Below are 19745 nucleotides of genomic sequence, written 5' to 3' on the forward strand. Positions count from 1 at the left end.
TACGCAAAGGACCGCAAAAGGTTGTGAATTATTCCGGTTAGTACCGCTATGCATAAAAATAATTCCTATCGGACTCTTGATCGCTTATAATAGTTGTTACGATAGACCTCCGAATAGTTGCCTTTCGAGGCCCTCAGAACCTGTAATTCGAGGAGCAGTCGATAGAACGTGCAAAAGAACAAATTGAACCGCATAACAAGCGCTTTATATTCATCCGTACGTTACGTTTAGTTACATTTTTCTAGCTTCATATTGTTCATTTGTTAACGACCTTTGTTGTCGTTCCTTTAGACGTATTTAGCGAAAGAGAATCGCGACTATGTGTTGCTGTTCGACAAACTCCGAATCCGTTTCGTTTTACTGACTCAACTGTCTGGAGATATGTTGGCGAAGTCGCTCGCAATCGGCTTATAGTTAACTTAGCGTCGGTGATTCCGTGTTAGTGGTCGTGAATAGTCGCTTAAGTCGTAGCCCCTAACGTCTGTCTGGCTGTAAAACTTAGTCTCTGTATGTTTTCCTTTGGCTGATTTTATAGCAAGCAAAACAACGTGACCAACAACCTGTTAGACTTGTCGGAGTTCGACACTCTGAGTAATAACAGTAGCGGCTACGATACCGGGCCGATACTCGAATTGACACCCAATCTGGCGAACGAGGATAGCCTCAACTCCAACCTAAATCCGACGGCGATGCCTTTTACCCCGATGGGCAATACGTTCGTGCCCGCCACCGCTAACGCCAATGTCAATCCGTTCCAGGACAATTTCATCAGCAACAAGCCGCAAGATAATAATCAAGTACCAGGTATGTGAGCCAAATCAATGGCTGATATCCCCAATCAACATGCCAGTCGATTTAGTCATACACAGAATGCCAAAACCAGAACTATTGGAATTTCTTTATCTGCGAGTTTCATAGAGAAAAGAGATCGATTAGTGGTTCGTTGGATGTTGGATGGTACAAACTGTATATTATGACTAAATAAACTGGCGTATCGTACAGCTTGATTGGAAAACGGACTAAAAGGGCTGTTCGCCTCTCTCTTTCCCTCTCTGTCCGCAGATCTTTTGTCATAAAGCGTCACTCGAACGTTCTCCTGAACGAGCAGAAGAGGAGCAGTTCGGTAATCAGCAACCAAATTGCTTGTGGCGAGCAATAGCTATACTCAGAACGAGACGAGTCGTTTATGATAATGTAAATAACCGCTTTCGCGCGATGTGTGTATCGTGTGTAGAGGAAATATCTAGATGAAGTGAAGAGAGAGAAGGGCGCCGCACGTCGGACTGACTATCCGTGGGCCCACGATTGTGCCGAGCTCGGAGCATTATCACCGGGGAAAAAAGGAAGTGTAATATATAATATATCTAATGTTAATTAATAATATCATGCAACAGCAAGTGTGGACACTCAGTCCGTGTGTCGTAGTACGCTATTAGATATAAATATAACTTTCTAAAGGACTTTCGGGATGAGGCCTGTTTGTAACACACATCATTTTCGGATACACGGGCGTATTTTACGGTAACGAATCGAAATTAAATTTCTCACATATTCACGTACACGAGAACACGTACATATATATATACAATCATACAGATACATACACACGATTTCGCTCTTGTCCCCCCTCCCCTACTATGCAAAAACCCGCGTGTAGAGACAACTGAAATTTCGACAGGTTAATCGGTTAGCGATAATAGAAAATATCGAGAATCGCGCGGAACACAGAGTATCAAAGACGAAGAAATATGGCACAAGATATAAGAAGGAGGATGGATATCAGGGTTAGATCGAACTCTGCAGACTTATCTGTCAAAACGACATAGGAGGCGAGCTCTGATGAATTAGAGAATCTCCCTAAGACTACATAAGAGATAGCGTAAAGTACTACCTAATAGCAACTTCACGAGAAGTCGGATTTAAGCGCGTGATCGCGTTCAATGTGAAAGAGAGATAGAGAGACATTTTGCGGCATGGGGGAAAGTAACAGGCGGAGAAAGAGCAAACACTTTTCTTCCATACCAGATTTTGGGGCGTGCGCTCACTAGTCAAGCAATCTTACTATTTTTTTCTCCTCTTTTTTCTTCTTTTTTTTTCTTATCGTGTATCGTTTAGAGGGCCTACTTAACATTGGTATACTCTAGGTATTCGCTAGACGTCACTATTGTTACGTTTCTTCGTGGATCTAACATAAATTCTCTAGCTGTGATGATGATAATGATGACGAAAATAATGATGATGACGATGGCGCTGATTGCTTTGTGAGATAGCCGCTGCTATAAGTTAATGGAGTGACGATCCAGTAGCGTTAATTGTAAGAATTGTTACGCGAAGGAGATGTTACAGATGGTCGCGCGGTATTAATCGCGCTTTATTCGACGAAGGAAGAAGCATCACGATCGCTCGCGACGTCACGATCGATAATGTCAACGTGGACTGCGAAGCCGGATATCGCTGTAATGTTTGTACGAAGTCCGAAAGGGTGCGAGCCGTAAGCGCTCCCGTCACTGTTCGCGGCGGAAAGACATTACCAGACGTGGTAGCATGCTTTGCATTTTACGCTTGCCTTATCGCAGATCGCGCGATATCACCGTTAGGGTTACCGATCATAGGGACCGGCGACGGATTATTTGTAACGTGGGTGGAGAAGCAAGGACACATTTCTGTTATCCCGATTGGATTCGGGACGCATGCTCGAGAGAATTAATTTTCGACACTAGGAGAAAGAGATAGAATTAGTGTATAGACTTTATGTACCGTGTTTGTTATGCGACTTTTCTCTCGTATATGTTTGCGCCGCACGCGCACGCAACTTTTAACCTCCCTCCCCCCTTTCCTCCCGCTCTTTACTTTAATCGCATTTTACCATAATCAGTAAAAGCAGTAAAGGTCATCGAGCTGCACGTGGTGCGAGCTGAGATTTCCTCGTCAGCGTCGTTTCCGTTTGTATTCGAGATTTTCTCTCGTTCGCTATTGCGTAACGCTGTAACCTTATTTCCGAACGCGTCGAGAAAGATTTTCCCGCTCGCGAGTGATCAATATATTTTCCCCATTCATGAATGATATGTATTTTTATCGAGAATTGTTAGCGAGCTTGTTTGTACAGACGCATGTCGCGAGTCGCGTTGTTTACGCACCGAGAATATCCCGACAGGGAAGAAAAGGAAAGACGGAAATAAAAAAGAAAAGCGTTAAGACCGAAACCGTGCAAAGTAACAGATTTATATTGACACGTTTTATCGTCCGTTTTCCCACGAGAAATCGTCTCTGCGTTTGTCTTGTAAAAATTTTAATACTGTAACGAATCGCAGTCGCCTCATTCGTTACAAGTTATTGTGTATCAAACTTATTTATTAGTTTTTCTTTTTCGACAGATATATTTATTAATCGTTCGGACACCGTATATTACCCCTGCGTCACGTGTACACTTATACTATTTCTATTAGATTTGGTTGAAACTATTAAAACTACTCTATAAGAATACATAATAATAATAATATTAATAATAATATTAATAATAATAAAATAGAGTACGAGACAACGCGCGTTTCTAAATATACTATAACGAAAAAAAATGCTAAATATCATCAGTCATGTTTAAAAAAAGAAATACTTCATATTGTAAAAAATGCTTGTATGTAATAAATACTTAATACTGAAAAACACATCTCTCTGGAATACCGATTTATACGCGTCCCCCCACTTTGCTCCCACGCGCCATAATTACTCCGCCTAATATTAACATTAATTGCAGGCCGTTGGAGAACATCGACTTCCTCGATTAGTATCAACTGCAGTTGTTGCCGTCGTTTGTAACGCCCAACAGCGAACACTCTCCTGCCTGCATCTCTCACCGCCCTACAAATCTTTACCTCGCCTCACCTCACCGAAACTAGCAGACCCTCCTGATAATGCGAACTCGCAGACCTCGCACCGTGAAATATAGCGCAGCCACGAAGATGCATCGCGGATGCAACTCGTCCCTCGAGTCCCACACTCACAAAAACTAATGCTCGGATCCTCGCACTTTGCGCGGAGATGCTGCGTCTTCCCTTTCGACAGAGAAAATACCTCCTCGAAGTGGAATGTTTCCGTCTCCCTCTCGAGTTCTCCTCTTTCTCCTCGATTATTCATAGTTATCTCGGGAACCGTGTCCAGCGACACGCGGTAGAGACGATTCCTTTGTCTTTCTTACCGTGATCCTTCGGGTCCTCAATCACTCTCTCCCTTTTCTTCCTTCGTTTTACTGGTAACTCGCGAAATCGCTTCAAATATTGTTACCGAAACCGCATAGAAATTTAATAATGCGTCGATCTTAATAAACGAAGGAATCGTCGGCCGCTGTCTAAAACTGGAAGACGGATGATGAAGAGTGAAGGTAAGATTCTTTATCGAATTTTACGTCAGCTCTCGATTCTTTTCCAATTATATAAGTGTCGTCTCGAAGCTTAAAAAATTGTTACATTTAAGATATACGTCTCTCGCGAACATGTTGATCGCGCCTTCATACATATTTCAAGCAGTGAAAACCCTGTTCTCTGAAGGAGAAAAGAATGTTCGTATTGTATCTCGGGCGAAACTGCGGTGTCTCGTCGTTCAGTAAATTTACACGATGCAATTACCTGCTTGCCTGCATAACCATGCTGGTTAATGTTAATATCATTAGGTGAATAACAGCAGTTGTAAAGACGGAGGGAAATGTTTGTTTACTTCGTTTCTTCGCGAGATTTGAGGCAGACAGGAGGACGAGAAAATTCAGCCCGGGGGTTCGTAATCCAGCGCAACGTCGGCGTAAATTAATTAATCAAACGACGTAATACGCAAGCTCCTTTTGCCGCGTTATTACGGGCCGAGAAGGCGAAGAGGATCACCTCGGGGGTGAAATGAGGATTTCGGATACGCGCGCAGAATTCTGCGGGTTCAGCATTCCAGAAAATTAAACCGTTATGAAAAATTAAATACTTGCACATGGATTTTTTCATCCGTCGTGCATCACTCGTGGAAATAATGTTTAATAATTTTGCATGTCATTGTATTATAAAAATATGAACCATTGCAGTAAAAGGTTTACTTTTTCTAAAAACACGTTTCTAAAATCGTTTGGAAACTAATTTATTTATATAATAATAATGCAATTCCGACGTATGTATCTACCAAACGTTGCAAGATGCAGCAACGGGTAATTTCAGGGAAAATGGCTCATTAGAAATAATCTATTTTGCATTGTCAACGTTTTGAGAAAGCGCAGAGAGAATGGGGGAATGCACTAATTGATTACAACCGGTTGCGCTAATTGGAATGCGAAAGAATAGCGATACATAAACTCGCGTAGCAGACCTCAACGCGAATATTATTGTTCGCGCAATTAAGGCGGACGCGCGACACGCAGTAATTCTTCGTTTTAGCAAATCCGTGGTATTAATTCCGTAAATGAATTTCGCGCAGCTCGCTCGCGCGGCGGGAAACGTGCATTCGCTTAACGACGGGGGTGGTCCGCGAATATTGTAATTTATGAACGGTAGAAATACTCCCCCGTTGCGACGTTTACTTTCCACGTGAGATTACGTGTTTTCCCTTGCTCTTGGCATTCAAATTTTTAGCTGGAATTATTTTTAAATCCTCGTGATCCTTTGACTGTGCATACTATTTATAATCTGAGGTAATGTAATATTTATATTTCACAATTATTTTAGAATTTTCTTGTTACTTTTCGATTCTTTTGTTATTACTTGCTAGTTTTAGAAATGATTTCTCTACCGTGGATATATTTTACGTACGTGTCACGTATGTTACGTACGCAAATGCGTGTATTTGTGTCAATTTTAAAATGACGCTAAAATTACCCTAACTACAAAAGATGCAATTTATATTTTACTCATATACTTCTTACCGATTCTTTCACTCTTCGGCTTCTTCTCGAAACGTCCGACCCACGGTTGTTTTGCCCGATGACTGTTTACTAACGAGGATCAAGGTGCCGGATGTGTCTCGGAGACGTCAACTGATTTCACACGCCGCTCAGTCGCAGAGAGGGGCACGGTGAGGAAGGTCGCGAGTTCCTCGTAGTCGAGCGCGTAATCCACCATCCTCGGACCGGCACATTTGCGTTGCAGTCGGAGCGGGCGAGACGGAAGGCGGGACGCGTAATTTGCGGGTTGTAATACCGCGCCCGTCGTTTGTAACCTGTTCGGGACACGTAAGTATAGCCAAGAGAACAGTGCCGGGGCGAGGAGTAACTACGTAACCGCATCGTCTCATTGAGGGGGATGTTTTCCCGGTTCTGAAACGGATGTAACTACCTACCCGTCTGCGTGGCACCCCCGGAAAACGCATAGGGGTACTCGATCACCGCTCTCTTCATCCTATTTGCGGCGCCGCCACTTCCGAGCCTCGTCTAAATAATAAATTGCAGATGGCTGCTTAACATCACGCCAGGCGGCCCTGGAGAATTATGGGTAGGCGCGATCCGCAATTAATCCGCCGAACTTCGATGACTTTTGAGTTCCCGTCTTGAGGAGTGGAACCCGGCAGAGATGTGAATAGAGAAGATTTTCTCAGGTTACAAAGTCGAGTAGTCGCCGATGAAAGATCAATTGAAAAATATCTCGGTTCCGTTCTTCCGTTCGTGCCGGTTCCCGCGTTTGTGACGACGCCATTCCCCTCCCAATATGTCCGACTGACGCGTCTGGCTTCGAGCGTCGCATCTATACGTCTGGTGTCGAGTCTACAAAAACTTTGAGTTAGTGAACATCTAACGGACGAACAATAAGTGAACAAGTAAATGACAAGTGACAATAAGCAGATGGCTGGGCGATGCAGCAGTTGGCGAGAAGGAGACTTCGGTGTCGGCGAATCGGTGAGTGATTCCAGTTATTATTAATCTCAGTTATCTCGGTCATCCGTTTGCGTCAATTCTCGCTCCTCCGCGAGCGAGACGAAGCTCTTCCAAAATATCACCTTCTGATATTAACGTACATGTGACGTTGCACGCTGTGTAACGGAAAATCGGTATCGAGCGCTTGAATTACGCGGCCGTAATTTCAGGGCGACACACACACACACACACACACACACACACAGAGCTGCGTTTAACCTCACATATTTCGACGTTTTCCTCTCCTATCCGATCTTTTTACCGCGAGTAGCCGTCATACGTAGTTATCTAGGCGTGATGCATTTCTTCCGAAAATGTGTCTCTGGAAAGTATACCTGGTAAGTAATAAAACGTGCGCGCGTGTGATAACGTGGATACGAAAAAAAATTCGAATGATGCGGCGACAAATACGCGGGACCTGGAATGAAATATATGTCATCGTTATCTTCTGGGTTGGGAGAGAATAACAAGCAAGATAGAAATCGACGAGAAGGGCGGCGAAATGAGGGGGGAGAGGGACACGGGAAGAGGGAACGGGTCGAAAGATTCAAATGAAATTCCGCGCTTCGGTTTACGGGTGGCTCGACGCAAGCGAAAAGGATGCAACCACCGCCCGGTCGGGGGATGCATTCATTTTGCACGGGTCATAAGGCCTTCGGGCGCGATGTAAGCGAGGAAGGGGCCCGGGACTCCTCCGCCGAGGTTACTGCACTTCGGGGACGAGTTATCCTCTCCATCAGCCACCAGGAATTCACGCCCGAGCGTTCTCCGAGCGAATTCCCGAGGAAGCGCGAGCTCCTTACGCAGGAGCGGTTTCGCTGCTGCGAGATAACGCTTCGCGTCGATTTAAATTTCCGGATGCGCCGCGCGCGCGCGCGCGCTCCTCTAAACGGATTTATAAATAAATCCCTAGAAGCGTTGTTGCGCGAGAATCAAGCGTATACGTAGTCGGCGATCCTTCTTAGATTACCTTTTCCGTGAAATTTCGTATACCGGAAAAAGGAATTAGCTGCTTATATAATACAACTAAAATTGTGCAGCTAAAATTTAATTACCAGATCTAGTTTTTAGTTGCGAAAGTTAAAAACTTGGTGCAAAGATTAAAAAAGCATTTAAATTACGGTAAATTAACTAAATTTTAACTGTATTGTATGAACAGTTAATTTTTACCTTCAGGAGCTAATTTTTAATTTTTAAAGCTGTGGAAGCTAATTTTTAGCTGTGAGAGCTAATTCTTTTTTCCTTGTACTAATTAGGAAAATTATATAATAAATCGTCTTATAACTTTGCAATTGAACATCTCTTTCTTCGTAAACAACTGACTTTGAAATAAATACCGCTGCCGGCTGCCGTTTCGCACAGCTGCAACATCCGCAGACTTGAGCGTCAATTAGGAAGTAAAAAATAACTTCTGCGGTAAAAAATAAAATAAACTTGCGTAAAACGAGGCCAAAGGAGTCACCGTTGCCTCCAGGAGGGTGCTCGAAAACGAAACGGCCGGAAGAAAGGCGAAGTGAGAGAGAGAGAGAGAGAGAGAGAGGAGAGATACAACCGAACAAAAGCGAAGACACCAAAGGGGAAGAAAGAATTGGATTTGCGGACGAAGGCGCAAAAAGAAAGGCGCCGCTTTATGAAAGCATCTTTCTGTCCTGTTGTGTGGACAACACTTGTTCCGCTATCCTAGAAAAAAGTACTCTCCTCCCGCGGGATGAGGCGTTACAGGGAATGCAGAAGGATTGACCGCGAGGAATTTCCAACAGTGATATCGGAACGAAACGTCCCGATCCTTTCACCCTGTCGGCTACTTCAAGCTTTTTAATCGCGCCCCGTCCGAGATATATTTTTTCATTGCACGTTCTTTTCTTTTTACCTCAATTAGAACTCAATATACTTTGGCCCGAAAATTTCAAAAGCATAATATCGTATGTTGAGCTTCAAGAATTATTATCACATTGTAGTACAGTCTATTTTTTGGTTTATAGGAATTTTTGACGAATCTAAAGTCAAATAAAAAATCTGTTAAGCAAAAACCATTTTTGAGATAAAACAAAGAATGTATTTCTCGCGGTATTCTATTATTTCCGAGTAAATGATCCATTTTATCGCGGTAGTTCCATACGGCAAAAGTCCGCGGAGCGACGTTATTTTCCATCAAACTTTCCCAAAGTCGTCGACGAGTAAAGTACGCAAAGTATCCTAAGATATTCGGAAATCGAAGAGAGCTACTGACTTCCAAGCAGATGGAAACGGTTAAAGCACTTAGACAGGCATCATACATTTATATGGTCCCGATCCTCGATTGTTTTACCATCGCTCGGCACGCCGGAATACTTTACTAAAGCTCAGCATATGAATCCATTTGCATCCATTATTACGTTTTTACAGTATATCTGTATATTGATGCGCATCGCGGTGCGGCAAAAATGTGCCCATAAATATAGGAAAAATATCATCGCGTTTTCGTGTGGAAATCTCTTCTCTCTACCGCGCATTTTTTAATCTTCTTAAAATTGTTTTAAAGCTATTACAATTTTCTCATATATCACAGTAACTTTCTGGCATTTATTATTAAATTAACTTAGAAATTAAAAATAAATTAATTTAGCACAGTATGTCTACTGCATGGAGAAACTTGGAAAACACACTGGGAATTCTCAGAAAATTTATTTATACCTGGAAAAATCGGGGAATTCTTTGAGAATTTTACTGGAAATTGGGGAATTGTAAATGGATATTTGTCTGTAAACCATATTATCGCATTTATATAGCATTTCTTTTATGTAATAATAATTTTTTTTTGTTCTATATCCATGTGTATAATTGATTATGCTAAACAAGAGGATTATATTATTGTGATAATGATTCTTAAAGTTCAAAATTTACGAAATGAATCTTTCCGCAAGCAGTTTACTTCGCGAATTTACCAAAATCCCCATCAGAATCAGAAGCGAGAGAGGCTCGTGAATAATTCCGCGTGCGGAAGAAAATCCTCGCAGAACTATGTATTGCTCCAAGGTACATCGTCCACGAGACGGCAGTGAAATACAAACCACGAAGAGAGGAGAAGGCGAGAATCGGAGTTGAATGGTCGTTTGCAAAATTATCGGACGGAACGAGGGAAATCGGACGGAATCCGCGTGCGGCCGCCGACCGCAAATGCCGGATGCGTTTCCCTCCTTCTCGCTCTCTCACCACCGATGTACACTCGTCCTGCTTGGTCAGGACCTCCGTCCGCTAGCCCTGCTCATCGGAAATCATTGCCACGCCACCAATTGTCAGCCGCCAGCACGTCGGATTGGCTCGGATCCCAATACAACCGATTCGCGATTCCGTCCGGCACGATCGCGTTATCCGGATTATCCGCGGTCGCGCCCCTTAAAATTCCAGTCGGTGGGACGTGGAGAAGTTTCGGATTTCGGGGCTGACTTCCCGAGCGGCTCGGATTTTCCAAGTTAGAACCAGGTAAAGAATTTTATATCGAAAATGGCACGTGGAAATGCATAAGTAATATGCTGATCTCGAGAGCCGGCGTTAAAATTAACATTTGAGACTAACGCTCCCTACGTGAAATCGAAATGCTTATGCACCGGTGTAACAGCCTAATAACGTCTCATCGGAGAGTCAAAAGTTTCGGGAAAGGATTCGACGGCTCGTAGGCTGCTGCTTTCTCGGACGTTTCTGCCGGGTCCGACGATCGTGGTAGAAATTTTTTAGTCGCGCGTAACTTCTGAGTTCGAAAGTCGCGCTACAAATTATCGGCGGGAGCGCGGGCCCGTAAATCCAGATTTAGAAAATTCAGATTTAGAGAGTCGCGGGCGGGAATGTAAAGGGCCGTGGAAGTGCGCAATAAATTCGAAGGAAAAACGGGAACAATGCGCGGAGAGAGCGGAGACGGCGGCGGCCTCGTCGGAACTTCGGCGAAGTTAGTTTCTCACGATTAAGGCTTACTGCCTCTTACACCGAGCACGCCGTTCCGGTATCTCGCTTCCGGTATCTCTCTCTCTCTCTTTCTCCGAGAGACTATCGCACCCCCGGAGAGGATCTCGATAGCGCCCGCCACGGTTTGGCCGAATGAAATTTTAATTTTTGATAAGGCGCCACACCCGCGGCAGTTTTCCCGGCGTTTTCCTTCTGCTTCTTCTCTCCCTCCCTCCCTCCCACCCTGCCAACTCTCCACCATCCCTCGCACTTTCTCGCGCGAGCAACCGGCGCCAGTTTCGAGATATTAAATATCGCCGGCAACGCGCGATACAGCGGCGGGGAGAATTTTTGCGAAACGGCCGCACGGACAGCCCTTGTGAATCTTTTAAGGTCGCCTCCGCGGCGCGGGCGAGGCGCGTACGTATGCAGGAAACAGCTCGTTTCCGTAAAATGCGTTAAGCTTGGGTTGCGCCGATAACTTGGGTTAATTTCGGTCTCGGCGATTGCATGCTCTTTCCTGAGGCGGCAAGCTCAGCTGCGTTCGAAAGCGAGGCTGCGGAATAGGGTCGTAAACGAAAACGGAAAAACCATTATCCAACAATTGCGCGATCTATCCGAGACAGTTAATTAATCCGAGGTAATTCGTCTTTACGTTAACTTCCGTCCGAAAATTTGAATCGGTTGCTAACCATTCGCAGTTGGTGGTTGACAGTGCGACGGAGGTTCCGCTTGTCACGGAAACACGACGAAAGGTGACGGGCGAGCTGGCTGGCTTGAGGACAACGCAACAATGAATAAATAGGCGAGAAAGAGAGAGAGAGAGAGAGAGAGAGAGAGGCACCAGAAGTGGGTATTCCACAGCGTGCGGTTGCAGTCGTACGTTCAACAAACGAAAGCAAAATATATACGACGGGGTGACGGAGCGACGAAGAGGGATGGAAGAGTATACCGCGGAAGGCTTCACATCGTAGGGCGTAAGCCGAGAGGTGAAGGGTGGCAGAGCGGTGCGTTACGCCATGTGTGAAATTACAATCACCCACCCCTAATGCCCTCCCTTCGACTCGACTCCGTTCTCGCACGTATATACAGAGGCATAACGTACATGGGGTGTTTTGGAATTCACGCCGACGCTGAGCGCGCGATGCTTTAGTAATTAACTGGTCGTATTATTCCCCTTGTTTATTCTTCATCTATTCATAATGAATAGAATAATCACACGTGTTTCGCGCATTTTGTGATTTCTTTTTATATAAATTACGGTGAGTGACTTCAATAAGTGAATTAGATATGAAAATGTTTCTTTTCCGTCGGTTTAACGACGGGATTAAAGGAGTTACGATCTGCACCCTGTATATTGGCGTAGATCTCGTTTGCCGAGTATCTCGACACACCTACACAATCACGGGCGTAGCAGCTAGAGCCGTGTATTGCGAAGGCTCGCCGGCTCTGAAGAGCCTTTGGTAAACTTTGACGTGTAAACCTGTCGAGGCCAACCCTCGACGCTGCGGCCGCTTATGCGACGGCTCGAAAATATAATCGTTTAATGACCGCGCATATACGCTTTCGAGACAAACGCGCAGACTAGCTAAGAAATTTACACAGCCGCCGCCTTTCACGTCACTTATTAATTCGCTTGCTTGAACACATATAATCGGTTACATCGATTAATCCCGTCTTTGATAGGGTTGACAGGTTTGCGCTGTAGACTATAAAACTTCCACCGCGTATCCGTATGACCGTGTCTACGAGGATCTTTGTCCAGAAAATATTGTTCAGCATAACTATACCTTTCAGAAAATATTTTTCAGCATAACTATACCTTCTAATCCAAATTTCATGCATTTTTTGAGCAGTTATTGATCAGTTATATTAACTTCTGCCTAGTAACTGAGGAATAAAACTACCTGGAATTCCAATCGAGATGTAACGCTCTTCCTGCAGTTATTGCGCACAAAATCTAAACCCATTTACTGAACGAAAACAGAGCAATAAATGAACAAAAAACTGTTCAATTGATTAACATTAGACGATAACTGAGCGGACGTCTACGCTAAACTACACATATTTTTTACCAGGAAAATTGTTTCAGCTACTGAATAAAACTTTAATAAGTATCTTGTCCATTTCCTAGCAGTATCGTTACAATTAATGAGAATGCATTAATACTAGACAGTAACTTTAAGGATAAGTATCTAGGAAAACTACGTACATTTTTACCGAAGCTTTTACTCTAATTTTTTTAGAAGATCTCGTTTAGATTTCATTCCATCAGAACTAAAAGGAAGATTGAAACTTGTTGTTCGATATTATGATTAGTTTGAATTATGATTAGATGAACCGCGATAACATTGGGATAATTCGTATGTACGGATCACGCGCGTCCGGCGGGAAAACAAACTGCCTCCTTGATTAGTGGATATTACGAATGCGAAACGGCCATTAGTGCGACAATTTTCCGAGCAGTTTCGTCTGGCGAATGCGTAACGAAGCGCGCATTTCCCCAACGAAAGGCGATAGGATTGAAACGACGCGCGCAGAACTCTCTCTCCGCGTCAGATATTAATGTTGCAGAGTCCGATTTCTACCGGGTGAACAGTCAATGTGTGAATCTCGTGGCGGTGTCGAGGGTCGTCAGAGCAAATGAGATTAATAAATATTAGAAAGACATGAGAAGAGCCCGGCCCTGGGGGTGCGCATGATTTAAAGAGACGTTCCGCCTCCGGGCGCTTTTTAATAAGTAAGCTACGCAAAATTACTCGGGAAATTGTAGCCTTTTTTTGCATGGACCGCTGGGTAATCGCTCGTCCTGACTCGGTTCACTCGCTGCCCGGAATAATTAATAAGCCCGAAACCAACGGACGCGACTGGAACGAAACGATGGAAGCGCCGACGCGATGCGACGTGTATTTAAATGTCCAATCTGACGAGATTTGTCTCGATAAATTTTCCGGCTTAACCAACCGGCCTTGCTCTTCGGAGCCCGTCGAATACGTTGAATACAGCGATAAAACGCAATCTCGGTGGACACACGTATAGGTCGCTTCGGTATCGGAAAGTATTTTAGCGATAGATTCTCTGACAAATTCGTAGCTGATTTTACTTGATGAAAACGTGTATTGGAAAATTGGGAAATAGCGCGTTAATATATGAGAATTTTTAATTAAAGTTTGGTACGACGAAGAGACGGACTAATCGGCTCAGACACTTCGTTGGATTAACAATAACGTTGTTAATTACGTTAAAATTCGGAATTAAAGCTTTCTTCATGGAGATAGTAGATTCATGCCTTCGCTACATCGGTCGAAAATAATGGCAAGCAAAATCGATGTTCCACCGTTTTTAGTTCCTCAATAAATTTCTTCTCAGATTGCAAGACAACTATCATTGTGTCTCGTGTTAAGTTTTCCTCTTTTCTTTTTGACATTAATCATTTTTAATCTAGACGTTTCGTTTTAACCTTTGAAAAGTAAGGATCGATATTTGATGTCGGTGTTCTCGGCGTCGAATAGGAAGCAGCGCGCAGAGTGGCTAAAGAAGACGAGATAAGAGATACAAGAGCAATTTCAGGACGACAGGTCTCTGTTGGTATTGATTTTTGCACGCTTGTCGTAGTAGAGCGTGGCACGACCCAGCAATTCACTTTTGTAACCCTCCCTTCTGGCAAGTACACAATTACACACGCGGCTCTTGTCACGCTTTCTGAAGCCATTGTCTATTACGATCGTTAACGAGCCTTCGATCACCTGGCAGAACGCCTCGCCAATCCGCCGCGAGTTTTCCGATTTTCCGATCGCTTTGCTCGTCACTCGTTCGAATGTTTGATACGTCGCACTAGTTTGACGCAATTATTTTTTTTTTCTCTCTCGACGAGAATGGCATCTCCATTCAAACGCGTGAAACTTTATTATAGAAATATATTACAGAAATTTATTACAGAAATATACATACTGAAAGGTCGAATCACGGTGAATGAACTTCTCGTTTGACTATCCAAAGTATCGCTCTCTCTCTTTTATTATTAGTAATATCGCTAAGTGGCGTCTTATTATTATGATTTCCCAGCGGTACTTCTCATCATTAGCATGTAACAAGCGATTTCCGCGATAATTATTCACCGTTGTTGCTCGAGTTTTCGGGAACGTTAAAAGCGCATTCCGCTCAGAAACTTTGCGAACGAGCGCCCGTTTATTATTCAGAAGAGTGTAGCACCGGAGGAAACTGGGAACTAGACTGCTATAATTATCGTTATCGGATGCGAAAAGTGAAAATGTGCGTGTGCACATCGCGACATCAGACGACAACGAGGGGATGTTAAAGTAACTTTCTAGACGCTGATTAATCCGCAAATTTGTATAGTTAGTAGTTGTATAGTAAACAAAATTATCTCGTGACTGTGACGCTTCAAAAGTTGTTACGTAGTTCTTTACCGCGTGTTCCTTTGATCAAGGTTATCAGATTCCATTGTAGAATCTTATAACTCGAGACAATACTCGAATTTCCTCATTATTACTTCACTCTACATTTCTTTATCAACTTTTAAAAATCTTGAAGGGAAAAATTTAACACTAGAAGAGCCAGTTCGACGATGAATCTTATCGCCACCCTCTCTCGATTCGCGTTTCTTGCAAGATACGGGCCAGAAGGGTGACGTTTAGGGTGCCCACGTGCGCGCCGACGTTCCTGAACGTTGGGTAAACAGTGGGGGCAAGGGGTTGCCGTTGTCAGCCAATAGGGATTGCGCGCGCGCGAGAGAGAAAGAGAAAGGGACTCGCAGAGGGTTGCAGAAACGCGGTGGCGTCGTCGCTTGGCAGCGCCGCGACGCCCTCCACGCGAACTAGACGCTCTTCTGTGCACGAGAACCCCTAGACTCCTCGGCGTTTCTAACCTCACCACCCTCGCACACCCTCGTTCATGTTCGCGTGACGCGTGTGTTCCGTGCGCGCTGCGTTATATCGTTCCCTCCTCGTTCCCCGGCGCAGTCCGCGCGTTATCCTTGTTCCGGAAGGTTCGTTGCAACCAGGTGCAACCGGAGGATAGTGTGGGCCGACGGGGTGCGAGAGAGAAAGAGAAAGAGAGAGAGAGAGAGAGAGAGAGAGAGAAATAGAGAGACAGAGGGAGGGGGGAGAAGCCAGCTGGCTCTCCAGGCTGCTCGCGGGAGTCCTCGAGGGTGGAAACGGTTCGAACTTTGCTGTAAGTAATTTTTGTCGTTATACAATTTTACGAATCGCGCATTTCGAAGGGTGAGAGATTTGTCGAGGGATTCGCGGAATAAAGTTGGGCCGATGTCTTCGATGACATGGTCTTACGACTATCCTTGCGAAGGGTGGAACTATTATAACATATTGGAAACCACTTCGATTTTCTTGCTATACGTTGTCATGCGCGACATAATGTGATATATATTTGAAACCAATAGTATCGCATCTCGCCTTTCTCCGCCTTATTTTTGCGCGAGAAAACTTGTTTGAAATTTTGTGGAGGGATCAGGAGTGTGAAAGTTCTTAATTTTAAGACAACTTAAAATCGGCACATCTGACCCTGTTTTATGAAGAGAATTATAGCTTAATCCAAGCACGATATGAATATTTTTATTTTAATCAACACAATGAATACATCTTTTAATAAATCATTTCACGAATCGCGTCCAATCCTGATTGACTCGATTGATATGACAATGACACAAAATGTACTTTGCCTTAATATGTTATAATAAATCTATCGACAGTCGACAGCTGTCTTAACGAAAAAAGTTCATATTTTTCATTCGCGCTTTCGAAACTGCTAGTGCGAGTTTAACGCTTTTTGGTAGGATCTTTTTCTGGCTATAGAGCGATAAGTGTGCTCCGGTTATTGCGGGAGGTAATTCTCGCCTTTTGTTCTCGCACACCGCTGATAAGCACGGAACGCTTTTTCTTTTTCTACGTGATGAGAATTCGCGCCCAACAACCTGCCGGCCGTTACGATCTGACCTATAAAGTTACCTAGCTTTTTACTTCTTTCTGTCACGTTTCCGAAACGTTCATATAAAAACACCACCATAACCGTCGCCAGTATTAAAAAAAGTGACGGATATAAAAAAGTGCGTTAACCAACTGCCATCCGTCGAAGATTAATGCTTCCGGTTACACGTGAAATATTTTCCGCCGATGCGCGGAGTCTCGTTAATGTTCTTGCCCCGGACTTTGATAAGTCGTACAGATAAAAATGCCACTCCGCACGATGGGCTTGTCACAATTGAGGTTCACGACGCGATTGTCGATCGGTCTTTGACAACCGAGGCACTTGTCGTGACTAACTGCTACTCGCCGTTGGGAATGTACGAAGAATGTACAATCGCTGAGCGTAGTCGAATCGAGCGCTACGTCGAACGGGGGACCTAGAATTTTATATATTTTCGTTGCGGCAGGTCGATACGCCAAAGTTCCCGCAGTAGTTCTCACGAGTATAGTGCGGACCAACTCAGGACGGATGGAAATAAATCGCAACGGGACTTTGATCCGAAGATCGATCTAGTGTAATATTTAAAGATCGCACTCTCGCGAAAGAGGCGGAGCAGAGAGAGGGGAGGAGTATGAGATAGTTTTTTTTCTTTTTCTTTACATTCTTCCCTTAAAGCTGGGATTCCGTATCGCTTGTTGGCCGAACAACAGAATCGATACTAGACACGTGTTACGTTCCTTCTTCTTTATCGATGAGCTTTTAATCCTTCGGGCTCTCGTAACAGCACGCGCTATCCCAATATTTAAATCCCCTTGGCTTATACGAAGGAGAGAACAGCGTGAGCTATCTACAGATCGAGATTTGATTTACCGTGTCCATAAAAATGAGCTTTCCTGCTTTTAAGAAGAAACTCGATCTATCTACAATCGTTATTTCGTCCGCACATTAACCCCTTGACATACAAATAAAACGGAATTTGATGCGTCCGGAAAACTATTTAATTTTGCTCAATGAACAGTTATGTGCAAGCTTGGAAACAGAACTTTTTATTTTGAAATTTGCATCGCTATATAACATTTAATCAAGTTGATATATAATGTTAATGTACAATAATTAAGTAACATTATAAAATAATACTTTAGTAGTACTTTAAAGTATGAAACATTTCAAAACATTTTGGAACATGTAGAGGAACTAGACATTTTTTACACTGCCAAGTTGTTTCGCTTCTTATATTATTTTTTACGCACACATGGCATCTCTTTGCAGGATGTCCCTTTTTATTAGTCGAAGGTATATTTTGAAGGTATATTATTTCTCGTCGTGCGAGATCACTGCTATACTGAATACTGCTTTTAATGTACTTCTTTCTGACTTACTGGTTTGCCGATGCGATTTTGTTATCGGTATTGTTGAGAAGGGGGGAGCATCTTGAACATTCTAAACAAAACAGAATCGACGCACAAGTGAAACAATTGAATGATCTAATAATATACTGCACGGCGTCCGCCGGAGACAATTCTTGACGTCTCGGAGACGTCAAAGTCTACAATAGCACATGAAATACAATGTCGTCTCCCAGACGTCATTGTATGTTAAGGGGTTAAATATATATATTAATGTAATAAAGGACCTCGATTATGATAGAGAATAAATTTTTTTTTCGCGATCGACTAAATATTCGTCAACGAAACAAATGATCGTCTGTCTCGTTCTCAGTCGCGTTATTTATCTCCCTGCACTCCCCTTCTATCTAGTCGCGCTATTCGAGCCGCCCTCACGGTCGGTCCATTCATACCTCTAAAATTCTTGTGGGAGGAGCAGCAAGTCGTGAAACCGCAGAGAAAGCCGAAGTAAATAGATCATTTGCGAAACGACGGCGTACAAAACCGAGAATAAGTGATGGAAGGGAGAGAGAGAGAGAGAGAGATAAGAGGGAGGAGGAAGGCAGAGAGAATTGAGAACAAAAGCCGAGACGAAAAGCGGCCTCACCTTTCCCCTGCTCGGCCTCCCTCCGCCCTCTATTCTCCTCGTTTTCATTCTTCCGAAGCATGTGTCTCGCGCAGATACGACATTAGTAGCTGTGCATTATTATTTTTCCTCCGAGCCTACTCCTCCACCGGCGGAGGTGGCGGCAGCCTTCGCGAATGTTTTCCTTTTTTTTCCGCCCATCGTCCTTTCGCCCTCCGCCCGTCGTCTCCGTCTACGTTGCTTCTTCCTTTGTCTCCTTGGAAACCTTGCGGTAGTTATGCGACGTTCGGTCCCGGTGCTCGTCGGTTGGCGCGGGTTCGCGGAGGATTCCGGGGAGGAGGCGGGGTGGGAGCGGGCGAGGATACGGTCCCGGAACGTGACTTGGATGCAATATTTAAAAGCGGCGCAACGTCAATACTCTCTCTCTTCTCTGCCGACCCTTTCTCGCCGTCTCTGCCGCCGAGCTCCTCGACGGATGCTGAGAACGCCGGTTATCGTAAGTACGGCCCTGAATCGGCCCCGCGGTCTGACCTTAACCCGGGATCATCCCCTTGTTCGACGCAGGCTTCCCCGTGCGTCGCTGTTTCCTGAATTTCCTTTCGGCGCGACGTATGGGAAATTTCGACAAGGACGGCTCTCGCGAATGGCACGAACGAGGGGGAATTCGAGTGTGCTTAAGGTCACCGTGGACCGGTGGATCTGCTCTTTGACTGCCGCGGGTCAAAAGGCTGCGCGGTTTCCTGTCGCGTCTCCGCGAGTCGTCTCTCGCGCGATCCTTGCGATGCATCTCGAGTCGATGATGCCGCGATTGATGAATACGATGATGGACTTATACAGATGATTTTCAGGAGATAATGAGACATTTGTGTGAATAGCGGAGCGAAAGAATGCTTTATGTATGTCACATTCATTAGAATCTCCGTGCGCAACATCGTAAAATATTATTGTAGGAACTCGCGCGAGAAATGAATCGTTGTGCCACAAATTACGCGGAGATCGAAGATATAATAACGCAGCCTTCAATGATACCCGTGAGTAC

The 19745-nt window shown here is 44.2% G+C and overlaps 2 protein-coding genes across 23 annotated transcripts in view; both read left to right on the forward strand.

Moving 5' to 3' along the window:
• The window catches only part of LOC106745599 (ensconsin-like), a 182649-nt gene extending 179152 nt beyond the window's left edge, over window positions 1–3497 (forward strand). For all 18 annotated transcript variants that reach the window (XM_014621345.1, XM_014621346.1, XM_014621338.1 and 15 more), the window contains 2 exons: window positions 536–804; window positions 1063–3497. In XM_014621345.1, the coding sequence (XP_014476831.1) occupies window positions 536–804; window positions 1063–1076 (283 nt within the window). In that variant the 3' untranslated portion in view covers window positions 1077–3497. The remainder of the gene's footprint in view (window positions 1–535; window positions 805–1062) is intronic.
• A 12138-nt stretch (window positions 3498–15635) lies between these two features.
• The window catches only part of LOC106745620 (amyloid beta A4 precursor protein-binding family B member 2-like), a 160611-nt gene continuing 156501 nt past the window's right edge, over window positions 15636–19745 (forward strand). For 4 of the 5 annotated variants that reach the window (XM_014621396.1, XM_014621395.1, XM_014621391.1 and 1 more), the window contains exon 1: window positions 15636–15985. The gene's annotated coding sequence lies outside the window, so the exon portion shown is untranslated. The remainder of the gene's footprint in view (window positions 15986–19745) is intronic. The other variant, XM_014621397.1, reaches the window with a different exon arrangement.

Source organism: Dinoponera quadriceps, unplaced genomic scaffold (assembly GCF_001313825.1).
Source record: "Dinoponera quadriceps isolate SergipeBrazil2010 unplaced genomic scaffold, ASM131382v1 scaffold1476, whole genome shotgun sequence".
Classification (NCBI taxonomy): domain Eukaryota; kingdom Metazoa; phylum Arthropoda; class Insecta; order Hymenoptera; family Formicidae; genus Dinoponera; species Dinoponera quadriceps.